At 36.1% G+C, this 14,032-nt stretch overlaps 1 protein-coding gene across 5 annotated transcripts in view; it reads left to right on the top strand.

The window, feature by feature from the left end:
- LOC111140881 (Rap guanine nucleotide exchange factor 6) overlaps positions 1-14,032 on the top strand; it is a 196,384-nt gene that overhangs the window by 117,820 nt on the left and 64,532 nt on the right. For all 5 annotated transcript variants that reach the window (XM_022493125.1, XM_022493123.1, XM_022493124.1 and 2 more), the window contains exons 12-15: positions 4,321-4,485; positions 7,533-7,640; positions 9,729-9,932; positions 12,753-12,861. In XM_022493125.1, the coding sequence (XP_022348833.1) occupies positions 4,321-4,485; positions 7,533-7,640; positions 9,729-9,932; positions 12,753-12,861 (586 nt within the window). The remainder of the gene's footprint in view (positions 1-4,320; positions 4,486-7,532; positions 7,641-9,728; positions 9,933-12,752; positions 12,862-14,032) is intronic.

The following is a 14,032-nucleotide window of genomic DNA, read 5'->3' on the forward strand; positions in this document are numbered from 1 at the left end:
ATAAGTCAATCAGAGAAAAAAATACCATATGGTTTCACTCCTATATGAATTTAAGAAAGAAAACAAATGGACATTGGGTGGGACGGAAACCAAGAAACAGACTCTTAACTGTAGAGAACAAACTGAGGTTGCTACATGGAAGGTGGTGGGGGAGATGGGTTAAATGAGGAGATGGGTATTAAGGAGGGCACTTGTTGACAGTGCACGCTGGGTTTTGTATATAAGTGATGAATCACTGAATTGTACACCTGAAACTAATATTACACTGTATGTTAACTAACTGGAATTTAAATTAAAACTTTTGAAACTTAAAAAATAGTAGCAGTATTTAGAAACAAAACAGAAAATGAAAGGACTAATCACAAAAGTATGAAGAATGGTAGATGAAGATGCAGAATGGTTACTGGATATTTATGGCATTGAAATAGGCATTATCTTCTCTGAACCTCAGTTTTCTAATCTGAAAATGATATGTCAAGGTTTTATTAGGGCTAAATGAGGTAAATCAAAAACCTTAGCACATTGTAGAGTCTGAATACTAATCCCCATACTGTTTTCTCTAGCTCCCTCTCCCCTACCCTTTATCCACTTGCCCCCTTGTCTCCCTCCTCCCCCCTCCCCCAATACCCTGTCTCCTGGAAGATCTCTAGATTGTAAGATAGAGAAATTATAGTTGAAATAGAGGAAATAAAAACATATAACCATTTCTCTTTTCAACCTAGTCTTGGTTGCAAAGTAAGTAAATGTGTTGTTATTCATTACAAATGCATGAACTAACTTACTTAATAGTGTGAAGGACTAATGTCAGATCCATTTTCCCTCAGGAGTCAGGCTATTCTGCAACACTTTTTCTTTTCCTAAACTGATAAGAATAAGCTTTGTATGTAGAAAAGATAAACATATGGGTGGATTGCACAGACTGTTTTTTTATGGGAGCTCATGTTTTTTTGACTCTCTGTTTTTAAGTAATTACAACCTTAGAGAATAGTTGCAAGAACAGTGCTGAGCTCCCTCACTCTGAATCCCTAACTGCTTGTTGGCATTTCACTGCAGTTTCTCCACTGTCGCGGTCTTTCTCTGAATCATTTGAGAACAGTCTGCAAGTGTGATGCATCACTCCTGAATATTCCATTGCGTATTTCCTAAAAACAACACTGTCCTACAGAAACACCATGGAACCCTTCAAGTTGGGAAATAAAAATTGATACAGTACAACCATTCAGCCCACAGACCTTACTTAGATTTTCACCAACTATCTCAGCAATGGCTTTTGTCCTTTCTCATCCAGCATCTCACCAGGAACACAGTAGCATTTAGTTGTCATATGTCACTTGAGTCTGCTCTAGGAACAGTTTTTTTCTGTTCATATTCTCAGCAGTTTTAAAGAACACACCTTTTATTCTGTAGTGTCATTGGATCTTTCCAATGTTTCCTCATGAGCAGACACAACTCATGCTTTTCTGGTAGGAATTCCACAGAAATGATGTCCTGTTCTTCTCTGTGCATTGTATTAGGGAATATGTAATGTCAGCCTGTCCCTCCCACCATTGGTAAAATCTGCTGTAAACATCTGGTCATGTTGATGTCTGTCAGATTTCTTCACTATCAAGTCACCACCATACCATTTGTAATTGTTAAGTGGTTAGAGGAGAGATGTTTTGGCATAGTGTCTGTATGTTCTGCTAACTTCTGTCCTCCAGTCTTCCATTGACTCCTGCCTGAAATGGTGATTTTTTGTCCCTCCCACCTTTTTTTTTTTTTTTTTTTTTTTACATTTATTATCTTTTTCTCTAAGGATGAAAATTTCCTTTTCTCCCATTAGTTCAGCTATACTGGCATGGATTTTTGTGTTATACTCTCTATCGTCGTTCCAGTGGTCAAGTTGTCCCAAATTTGGCTAAGGAGACCTTCATAAGGCTGTCTCCTGTATCCTTTTGATATGTCCCCATTCTTTCTTGAGAGCTTGCTTATTATCTGGCAAAACATGATGTTCAGGCTCATCTTGTGCTTTTCCTGTTCCAGCTTTGGAATCAGCCATTTCTCCAGAGAGCCCTAGATCCTCCTAATGGAGAATAGCATTTAAAAACTAAGATCTGTGGGGGGGTGCTCTGGCTGGCTGAGTTGGTGGACCATGCTACTCTTGATCTTAGCTTTGTGGGTTTGAGCCTCAATTTGGTGGAGAGATTACATAAAAATAAAATCTTTTAGGGGTGCCTGGGTGGTTCATTTGGCTAAGCATCTGCTTTTGGCTCAGGTCCTGATCCTAGGATGCTGGGATCGAGCCCTAAGTCAGGCTCCCTGCTCAGTGGGTAGTCTGTTTCTCTCCCTCCTGTTGCCCCCCGCCCCCACCACTGGTGTCTCTCGTGCTCTCTTTCTCTCTTGCTCTCTCGCTCACTCAAATGAATAAAATCTTACAGCGACCACCACCACCACCACCCAAGATCTGACACTTAGTCTTTCATTCTACTTGGGTGTTATTTCTTTTAGAGCCTTTGATCAGACACTGCAAGGAAAGATGTATATGTATTTACTGTACTATATAGTATATTTATATTAAATGTATATTTATATTAAATGTATATTCACAGTAAATGCATATGCACCTATAACTTTGTATGTGATTCCATCCACTTGTAATACTCAGGAGTTCATACCAGCATTCCCAGTTCCAGTGCTATACCACAGTTTTTCCTGTCTTTTCTCTTTTCATATTTGTAACTGCCTTCTCCAGGAGTGGCTCATGTTAGGCTCTCTGTATTTACTTGCTTGCTCATTGTAACTAGTCTCTATCATGCCAGTGTCACCATTCCATTCATCTCCTTTGCCTACCAGCTCTGCTCACCCTGTCTCCCAGAATCCCACCTTGTTGGATACTAGTGAGCCCTTTGGTGACATGCTGCTGCTGCTTTTTTTTTTTTTTTTTAAGATTTTATTTATTTGAAAGAGTGAGAGAGAGAGAGAGAGAGCATGAGAAGGGGAAGGGTCAGAGGGAGAAGCAGACTCCCTGCCCAGCAGGGAGCCTGATGCAGGCCTGGATCCCAGGACTCCAGGATCACAACCTCTGAGGCAATTGCTTAACCAACTGAGCCACCCCGATACTCTGGTGACATGCTTCTGCACGACTGTGGGGCTCACCTTTAAATATAGTTTTGAATATATGGCTTAGTCTCTCCAGGTATACTGCCCTAGTGATTTAGCCAGTCAGAATAATGGCCTTTCTTTAAAATGTTGATGAGTTCTTCCCCCAGCTTAACTATACATGATTTAAGAACCAGATTTAAAGACCTCAACTCAAGATTGGCTTGTGAAAGTTAAGCCCAACTTCGTACTATTTGACTTAGATTGTTTTAGAGGGTGGAAAAAGAATAGGAATGCACCTGTGGTTGCCTCATCCCTTAAATGTTATATGAAAAACCTTACTTTGACTTCATTCTAGAGAAATGATTTATATACCTTTCTTTAAATTCTTAGATAACATTGTTAGTATTGATGTATGTTTACCATATAGTTATTCTCATCAGTGAAATTGGGTGAATTGAAATTTGATGTTATGGACAGCAGTTGCTTTTTATATTTGGTTTAGCATATGGTTTATCTCCACACTTTTGAAAAGGCTGCAAAGGTAATAAATTTTAACACTGATTCAGAAGCTTAAAGCAGAGCAGTAGATAAATGTTGTTTACATTTCTTTTTATAAATCTGGAGACAGGCAAGGAGTTAAAACTCTGAATTAATGTAAAAACTATATATAGAACTTCTGGTTCCTCTCAGAATGGTGAACTAGCATGGAGAAACCATAGAAAAAGAAACTTCTTTTCTAGGAAGTAAGAACAGCAAAACATACTGTCTTAAACTGGTGCGCTGCTCCTATAGCCTGGCGCAGAAGAGATTTGAAGATGATTAAATTTGGAGGGAAGGTTTTGTTTTGTTTTGTTTTTTAAGTTTAACTTCTTCTATCTGGTGGCTTAAGACGTCATCTCCCTGCCTCTACCAACTGTGGAAAAATGACAGAAAAAGCCCCAATAGGGGTAAATCACTGAATTTCAAAAGCCCTGCCAGGATGAAATGACAATTAAACAGATAAAACTGAGTAAATGCTTTTGGGTATTTTCATTCCTCTGCCTTTTCTCTTTTTCAACTTCTGGGTGCTGATGGACTGCAATCTGTAAAGGACTACCTTCTCCCATTGCTAAGTATTTTAACAGTGAAACTCTGCTTTGAGGAATTGTGTAATAGAGTGACTACAAAGGAAAGTAATTAGTAGAGTTTTTTGTTTCTTCAGCTATTTGTTTATCATCTTTTCTGTCCTTGGATTTTTAGGCAACACCTGAGCGTCTCATCATGCATTTAATAGAAGAACATTCTATTGTGGACCCAACTTATATAGAAGATTTCCTACTAACTTACAGGACATTTCTTCAAAGTCCTTTGGATGTTGGGATCAAACTATTGGAATGGTTTAAAATTGACAACTTACGGGATAAGGTTGGTTTTATAAATATGAAGGGCATGGAAGTGATTTTAACCTATAAATTATATTCATAAAACCTTACACTTGATAAATATTTATTTTGATAACAAAATTTACTTACCTAAAAAACATAGATCTACTTAGTTACTTTTGAGGAAAGAAGCATGTTAAAAAGTTGATACAAGCCTTTAAAGCTAAAAACTGAAATAAGCTGTGGTATAGCTATAAACTCAGAAAACATGATAGCTGCATAAGAGTATTTTTGAACTTCATCAAAATGTTTGTTTCTGAAAGAGATCAGTAAAACATTTAAAACTTAATAGTTTAGAAAGAATATTCACCAAGTAAATTATTTTTAGGGGAGCTTAAGATTGTTTGTAAGCCCCAAAATAGAAATATGTTGATTTTTGAATTAAAGACTTTATAATAATTTTGAAACAGTCTTTTTGACCTTAATATTTCTCTGTTGCGACTTATTTTAAATCTACATTTGAGTTTTGTTTTTTATTTTTGGGTGTTGTTGTTTTTTTTTACATTAAACATTGCTAATTTAAATTATCTTACCTTATTTCATGGGATATTTGTACATCGGTGGAAAGACTAGCAATACCTCAGCAAAAAACTTGAGGAAGTTATTTATTTTAAGAAAAATAAAAGTAGGATCATAATTGCTTGGTATGTCTTTCTGAGTTGTACCTTTTTTTTTATTATTAACATATAATGTATTATTTGTTTCAGGGGTACAGATCTGTGATTCATCAGTCTTATATAGTACATAGCAGTCACCAAGACACATACCCTCCCCAATATCCATCATCTGAGTTATATCTTTTTTTTTTTTTTTAAGATTTTATTTATTTATTTGACAGACAGAGATCACAAGTAGGCAGAGAAGCAGGCAGAGAGAGAGGAGGAAGCAGGCTCCCTGTTGCACAGAGAGCCCAATGCGGGGCTTGATCCCAAGACCCTGGGATCATGACCTGAGCTGAAGGCAGAGGCCTCAACCCACTGAGCCACCCAGGCGGCCCCCTGAGTTAAATCTTAAGAGAAATAAATTAGATGTACCTGGACTTGGGAATTCCATTATTAAGGAAACTAAAGTGTTTAAACCAAAGGCTTGCCTCCCCACCCCCTTTGGAGTTATATGTAGTTAACTCAGTTGCTGAGGAGATAAAGGCATGCTGAAGAATGAGCAAAACTATGAGTGAAAGACAACTAGATATTCACATGCAAAAGAATGAAATTGGACCCTTACCTTATCCCATACACAAAATTAACTCAAAATGAGTGAGAGACCCTAAATACAGGAGCTAAGACTATAAAACTCTTAAAAGAAGAGGTTAAAAATCATGACCTTATTAAACTTTTTTGTATTCATATGTATTGTTTAAATCTTTTACAATGATATGTGCTGTTTTTACTAAAATAAAACCTCTTCTTTTAAAACTTAAAAAAAAAAAAAAGACCTTGGATTTGGCAGTCGTTTCTTAGATATGTTATCCAAAGCACAAACAACAAAGGAAAAAAAATTAAAAACAGATAAACTTCATCAAAATTAAAGCCTTACATTGAAAGAAAAGGCCACATATCGAATAGGTGAAATATATTTGTAAATATATTATATCTGATAAGGGTCTAGTATCCAGAATGTATAAAGAATCCTTATAGTTCAACAGCAAAAAGACAACGTAAAAATGGGCAAAAGACTTGAATAGACTATTTTTCCAAAGAAGATACATAAATGGCTAGCAAACACATGAAAAAGATGTTCAACACCATTATTCATAGGAAAATGCAAATCAAGACCACAGTGAGATTCTACTTCACACCTACTAGGATGGCTTTTTAAAAGGAAAGGAAGTAACAACCATCACCAAAGATGTGGATGTGGAGAAAATGACATTCCCATACATTGTTGGTAGTAACATAAAATGTTACTGGTGCTCTGGAAAAAAGTTCGGCATTTCTTCAAAAAGTAAAACATAGAATTATCAGATAGCCCAGCACTTCTCCTCCTAGGTATTTATCCATAAGAACTGAAAACAGGTATACAAACAGAAACTTAGATATAGATGTTCCTAGCACTATTGACAATAGCCAAAAGGTAGAGACAACCCTTATGTCCATAAACTGATGAATGGGGAGCAAAGTGTGGTATAGCCATGTAATGAAATGTCTTTGAGCCATAAAAGGGAAAGTAGTACATGCCGCAACATGGATGAACCTTGAACACGTAATGCTAAGTGAAAGAAGCCAGACATGAAAGGTCACATTTTATGTGAAATATCCCACAGACATAATACAGAGAGACAGAAAAGCATATTAGTGGCTGCTGGGAGAAAGGGCAGAAGGTGAGATGACTCCATAATCAGAATGGGGTTTCCTTTTGGGGTGATAAAAGTGTTCTGGAACCTAGGTAGTGATGATAGTTGCACACCATTGTGAAGGTGCTAAATGCCACTGAGCTGTACACCTAAAAGTGGTTTAAATGTTGGCTTTTATGTGTATTCTACCTCAGTTTATATATAAATTAAATTACTTCCATTGCTAGGTGTATGATTCAGTTTAGCTTCCATTAACTTTTCTGTTAATCTGTGACATGAAGTAAGCAAATCACTTTACAACTTTGAAAAGTCACGGTATTTATAATACGGCAAGTTCAGGTGTGCTTATGTTAAGACTTATAGTTAAACATGTGCTCGACTATATAAACACTTTTGATATGATTGCCTACCCTTAGAAGCTCACATTTTAGGATACTTTCTGGGGTATACATCCTATGTATTTCTTACAGCTTAGCATGCAGGTTTGTGGGGTTTTTTTTTCCACTGAGGGTATACTCTTGGCCCTCTCTGCTTGCTTGTGTCCTCTAGGAAACAAAAGGTCAAACTAAACCATGCCTCTCTGTTAGGATGAACCTTTTGCATGCAGGATAGGGAGTGGGTAAAGGGATTAGCCATAAAACTCTGTTCCCCCTTGGTTTTTGGACATGCTTTTGGAATATACTCAGCAGAAGGAAAGCCTCTCATAACTGTATGCTGCCTCCTTCATGTTTCCACAGGTAACACGGATTGTGTTATTATGGGTAAATAATCATTTTAATGATTTTGAAGGTGATCCTGCTATGACTCAATTTCTGGAGGAATTTGAAAAAAATCTGGAAGATACAGTAAGACTTAAAAGAATTTATCTTCTTCAAGGTTTAGGGATTTTCCTCATTCCCAAATAAGAGCAATTCACAACTTTTATCTGTTTCTGTGTCTTGAATGTCTGCTCTGAGAACTTATAAATTTATATTTTAGATTCTGCTCATTTTCTGGCACTAACCCAAGCAAAAATCAGGCTTCCTTCTCACTCTTCTGTTTTCATATTAAGACTCATGAGAATGCTATCTCCAGTCACCCAAGCTTGTGAACTGTGGTGTTTATGTGGGCTCCCTCTTTTCCTTGAATTCCCTGATCAAGATGTCCATTCATTGCTGAAGTCACCTAGGTCACTAATTGTGGCAGTACACATATTTCCTATAGCCCCTCTCTCTCCGCCATTCCTTTGTCACTCCCCATTTAAAAATGGCCTCATTTAATCATGCCTCATCTGTTGTAATAGCTAGGTAATTTTAGTTCTAGTATTTTTTTCTAGTCCATTTTGTGTGGCCAAAGATTGTTTTTAAACTATAAATGAGACGAATATTTCTCTTTTTGTCAATGAACTAAAGTATTTCCTATCAAAGTAATTCCTCATATGTTCAGGCTCCTCACCTACATTTTAAGTCTTTTTATCTCTGCACCCTTGATTTTACCCAGCCAGATTATTTTATATTCTTTACCAGTTCTCAGGTTTAAATTCTTTTCTTCTAATGTTGCTATTTGAACTCTGTGCAACTTTAAAGGCCTATTTTATGTATCAGCTCTACATTAGACATTCTGAGTCTCCCTTCTGCATGTGATTTTACTTGTTCTAAATATACAACACCTAAGATAACCCCCTCAAGGTCCTTTTAACTTACACAGTAGCTATTTATAATTCCATTTACTCTGACAGATACAAACTTTGAACTGCAACTGGATTTATATCCTCCAAGCAACTTGAAATTTTAGGAAGTAAATTAGTAATGCAGTTCAGGAGTTAGTTTGCCTGAATTAACATTCAGACTGTACCACTTGTTAGACATGTAAACTTGGGCAAGTAGCCCAGCCTTTTCTGTAGTTGTCTTTATAAGTAGTAGCCCCTAGTTTCTGGGAATTGTTATAAGGATTATAATGAGCTAATAATAACAATCTGGGGGCCCAAGAACCATTGCTGTTACTCAGAATGTAAGTGGATTGAGTTGAAAAAGGGACAAATAGGCAGGTTTCTGTCCATTCCCTTACCTCTTAGTTCCTGTAGCTTTCTCAGCAGCCCTTCAGCTCTATGCAAACAAAATGGGAAGAATGAACAGATACAGGGAACTTGATTAAGAGGTGATAAGAAGCTTATCACCATCATTTGGGTTTTCTAGTGCCAGCTGTGTAGATATTTATGGGCTAATGGAAAATAGAAATTGCCTTACAGTCATGGGATTTCTTTTTTGGTAATCATTCAGTTATCAGGTATTTATTCAGTTCTACTTGATACTCCCAAGGTGTTAGGAGAATAGGATCAGAACAGGTGTAAGGCGGGGCCTCTGTCCGGAAGAAACTTTAGCTGCTTTTTATGAGCATGAGTTATGAGGTTTACACATACTATGCTATTTGAGAATAGTTGAGTATTAAATTGATATTAAAATCTGAAATTAGAATATTACTAAAGTTAGGAAAGATCTAAAATAATATGGGAATAATATACCCAGAAGAGGTAGGAACTTGAATGTGTCTTTCAGTATGACTGTATTTGGAAAGGTGGTTCAGGTCCTTTAAGGTTTTAAATGAAGGTTTATAAAGATTCTGGATTTATGTAACGGCCTGGAGATTAGCAAGATAGTAGTGGAGATGTATTAGGAAATTTTAGGCCACGAGAAGTAACGTTTTGTCTTCCATGAAGAGATATCATTTTGGAATCCTTTTGAGCCATTTTTAAAAATTGTATTGTGAGATCGTTTTCTTGACAGCGCTCTGGGTTGAAAGTTTGCCCTCCTTCAGCTTTATTTACCCTGTCTTCCATGTTCTTTACTCTCTATTTCAAGGTAACTCTAATTCTAATAATTTTAGGTGATTTTTAAAAGACTTTAAGGGATACAGACATAAATTTATGTACATTATACCCTTTTTTATGTTTTTAGAAAATGAATGGTCATCTCCGGTTATTAAATATTGCCTGTGCTGCAAAGGCCAAGTGGAGACAGGTGGTATTGCAGAAGGCTTCCCGAGAGTCCCCTCTGCATTTTAGCCTTAATGGAGGGAGTGAGAAGGGGTTTGGTATTTTCGTTGAAGGAGTAGAACCTAGTAGCAAAGCTGCTGATGCTGGACTGAAACGTGGTGATCAGGTAAGTAAATAACCAACCACATGAATTAAAGCCTTTTGGGAAGTATTTGTCTGCTGCTTTTTTTTCACATGTGATATTTCTACAAGTAAGCATGATCCATTTAAGGAAATTCAATTAGAAATTAAAATGAGGGGTTCCTGGCTGGCTCAGTCGGGTAAGTATCTTTCATCAGCTCAGATTGTGATCCTGGGGTCCTAGGATTGAGCCTCACGTGGGGTTCCTTGCTCAGTGGGGAGTCTGCTTCTCCCTCTGCCCTCCACTCATGCTTGCTTGTATGAGTACTCTCTTTCTCAAATAAATGAAATCTTTAAATATTAAAAAAAGTGTAAGTGGCCAAAGATTACCATAAATGATGGTTTCAGCTTAAATAGTGTTCATATAAGTAACAGAACTACATGCATAAGCAGAGGAAGCCAGGTGAGGGACCAGGAAAAAGACACTAGGAGGAAGTTAGTGAGGATTTATTTTCTCCATTAAGACTTTAGGTAGCTGTAGACCAAGCAGTGTGTTCCCAGATGTGATTCCTGACAACCTTGTTACTAAGAAATGTAATTCCTAAGCTCGCCTCAGTTCTGTTAATCATACTAGTCACATTCTACAGAGATGAGCTCTAGGAATCTGTATTTTAACACAGGTCTCTGTGCACACCAAAGAGTCATTTTTCAAATTAACGTGAATCACTTGGGAAGGTTATGTTTTCCCATTTTAAAATTCTGCTAGTTAATTTAACTCATTTAGAATATAGCTTTATTTTACTTTTAACTAAATCATACTAATGTACTTTCCTTTTAAAATAGGGGCGCCTGGGTGGCTCAGTGGGTTAAAGCCTCCGCCTTCAGCTCAGGTCGTGATCCCAGGGTCCTGGGATCGAGCCCTGCATCGGGCTCTCTGCTTAGCAGGGAGCCTGCTTCCTCGTCTCTCTCTGCCTGCCTCTCTGCCTACTGTTGCTCTCTGTCAAATAAATAAATAAAATCTTAAGAAAAAACACAATAAAATAAAATAAAATAATGAATACATTAACATTATTAAAAGTTTTACACTGCAGAACAGGGGTTCTCAACCAGGAGTGATTTCTCCCTCAGAAAACATTTGGCATGTCTGGAGGTATTGATGAGTCTCATGACCTGGGGGCTGCTACCATCATCTAGTGGGTAGAGGCCAAGGATGCTACTAAGCAACTTCCAACACGCTGCAGCAGTGCATCCCCCATAATAAGGAGTTACCCAGCCCAAATATCAAAGGGTTAAGAAGCTGATTTAGAGTTATAATGATCCCCTTCTTCCCCTGAGGGAACTTTTTAAAAATAGAGATTTCTGGGCCTAACTCCTCCACTCCAGTCATTAAGAATATCTAGTGCTAGAATTCTAGACTAGGTGTATTTATTGTTCTAGTATTTTAAACACATTTAAGCATCTCATTCTTCACAGAAAAAATAAAACAATGAAATCAAATGATTTCATTCTTGAGAGAAAATTTATCAGGTTTTACTTCTCTCGGTATCCCCGATTATTATTAAAATTACCTGAAATTTTAGGTCTAGCTATTAAGTCATTTTTAATGTTGTTTATCTTCTTTTAAGAATACTCTTGACATTTACATTAACTTTTGTGAGTTTATCACTAACAGCCATGTACAAATTTATACCTGTCTTACTGATTTCATTGATCACCTCCATTTCATATGCCCTGTGTCTCCATTGTTGTGTTTCATTTCACAGTTGTCTTCTAGTACTACCAGTACCTTTTCTAGTACTTTTCTCAAAAAGGGCCAGTAGGTACTATAGTTTTGTGTGTCCTTGCATGTCTGATGCTCTTGTTCAGTGGAGTATAATATTCGTTGGTCGTAGTTCTTTTTCCCTGAGAACTTTGATGTTACAGAAAAGTTTCACATCTTAGTATGCCCAGGAGAAGTCCAAACCAATCTTTATTTTTCTTTTCTAGCTTTCTTTGTCTCACTGCACAGTACTGCAAGTGATGCTTACAGATTCTTTGTTCTCTGTCCTTGGAATTTAGGATTTTCATTGGGATGTATTAAGTCTCTTCATTATCCTTACAGGTTACTATTTGAGACAGTTCAGTATGTAGACTCAAGACTTCTTTCAACTCTGAATTTTATTTCTGTGATTTTTTTTTCTTCTTATAATATTTTGCTTCTCAGTCTTTATTTTAATCTCGATGGGAGCGTTGCTCTATGCTCTCCCCCTTTTTTTCTCATTATGGTTATCTCTTTATCCTTTTTTGTTAGAATTAGTATTTTTTAAGAAAGCTTTCTATATGATTTTGAGGTACAGCCAAATTTGGGGAAGCCCTGCTTTGAAGGCTGAGCCATGTCATGTGGAAGGACTCATCACAGTGGTACTTTTTGCTTGACTTGTTGGTTCATTCATTGTCAGAAAATGATACTAGATGTATTTGGTGTATCACTTTTGAATGAGTTATCTCTCTTAAATGCAGTAAATTTGCATTTAGAAAATTTCAATAAAATTTGCACATATATACACTGGCACTAATTTTTATCATCTGATCTGACATGATTAAAATTTTTCCTTCATATATAAACTATACTGTGCTTTTTTTTTTTTTTTAAATGTCTTTAATCTTAGAGGGAGTGAACTTTCAAAAAAAATGTTTTTAGTAGATATTTGGGGAAACAAAATATAGAGAAAAAGAATTAAGTAGTAACCCCACTTCTCACAGAGATAACCATTATTCACATATGGGTGTATTTTGTTCAAGTTTTTTTTTTTCCCACCGTTAAACTTAAGGATGCAGAAGTAACAGTTTTTGTCTTAATTTATATTTTACAAATGCTTTTTTCAAGATAATGGAAGTAAATGGACAAAACTTTGAAAATATTACATTTGTGAAGGCCCTTGAAATTCTAAGGAATAATACTCATCTTGCACTTACTGTGAAGACCAACATTTTTGGTGAGTTTTGTTGTGAAAACTGAGGCTTTTTGTTTTTTGATTTTGTTTGTTAATAAAAAGTAAAGTATTACAATGAAAAGACTAGTAAAATATAAACATGTTCTCTCTGAGCTCTTAGAACATTTTTAGGATCCTTAGTGTTAAGATATGGTATTATGTATTCTAGAATTTCATTTTTTATTATTTGTATTATTTTGGTATCCTGGAAATAAGATTTAAAATAAGTATACAAGTACTTTCTATTAGTCATTTATGAAATATCTGCTGAGGAGGCACTATGTACTTTGCTGGGAGGCACTGAGTGAATCTTAGAATGATCTGAATGAAGCATAAAAGTCATGGTTAGGCATTTATTCCCCCTGCTAATGTGCACATCATAGTACTGCTAAAGTTTTAACTGCCTCTCTGATATAATAATATGAATGCCAGATTAGCTGTTCTGTGAAAATAAATTGAGTAAAACAATCAATGAATTCCAGATTTTGAATAATGGTATACTTTACCTTTCTATGTAATAATGCTGTGTTGGTGGTGTTTTGATCACGCTTCTGTTAGAATGAAGCAAAGAGTAAGCTTGTAGTTGTATTTTTTTTTTTTTTCTTTTAGGGAAGACTTACTGTAACTTGGTTTCTTTAGATACCAAAGGATATTCTCTGAAATTTCGAGAAGTGCAACAATAAAAACAGTATAATAATTTGAAAATTATCAAAGAAAATTTAACAGTCTTAATGAAGTAAGGAGGAAAAATTCATCTAGGTCATTTGGGTTGCAATTTGAAAACTAGGAGTTGAATTTAAAAGCTGTGCCTATGGAAGAGGAAGTGTGTTTTATTTTTTCACTTTGACTCTTCCTTATACTGCACTTAGTCATAGTGAAAAATGAAACATTTGATATTTTTCCTCTTTTCACTTGCATCCATTCTACTGAATTATGTCCTGTTAAATCTGATACATAACCATCTATTCACAATTTCCTAATACTATATAATTTAGTGTAAAATAAGTAAGCCTTCACAGTTTCTGTATTTCCTGAGCTTGTGAACTAGTAATCTAGAAACAAAACTTGTGGGTTAAATTAAAAAGATTCTGATTTTGTAAAATAAAGCAGAGCTTGCTCTGACACTGAGAGCAAATGATTCTCCATGCTTGACTTTCTTCAGCTGTATTTCATA

This window comes from Enhydra lutris, unplaced genomic scaffold (genome assembly GCF_002288905.1).
Source record: "Enhydra lutris kenyoni isolate GAN:26980312 unplaced genomic scaffold, ASM228890v2 scaffoldscaffold5, whole genome shotgun sequence".
In the NCBI taxonomy this organism is placed as follows: Eukaryota; Metazoa; Chordata; class Mammalia; order Carnivora; family Mustelidae; genus Enhydra; species Enhydra lutris.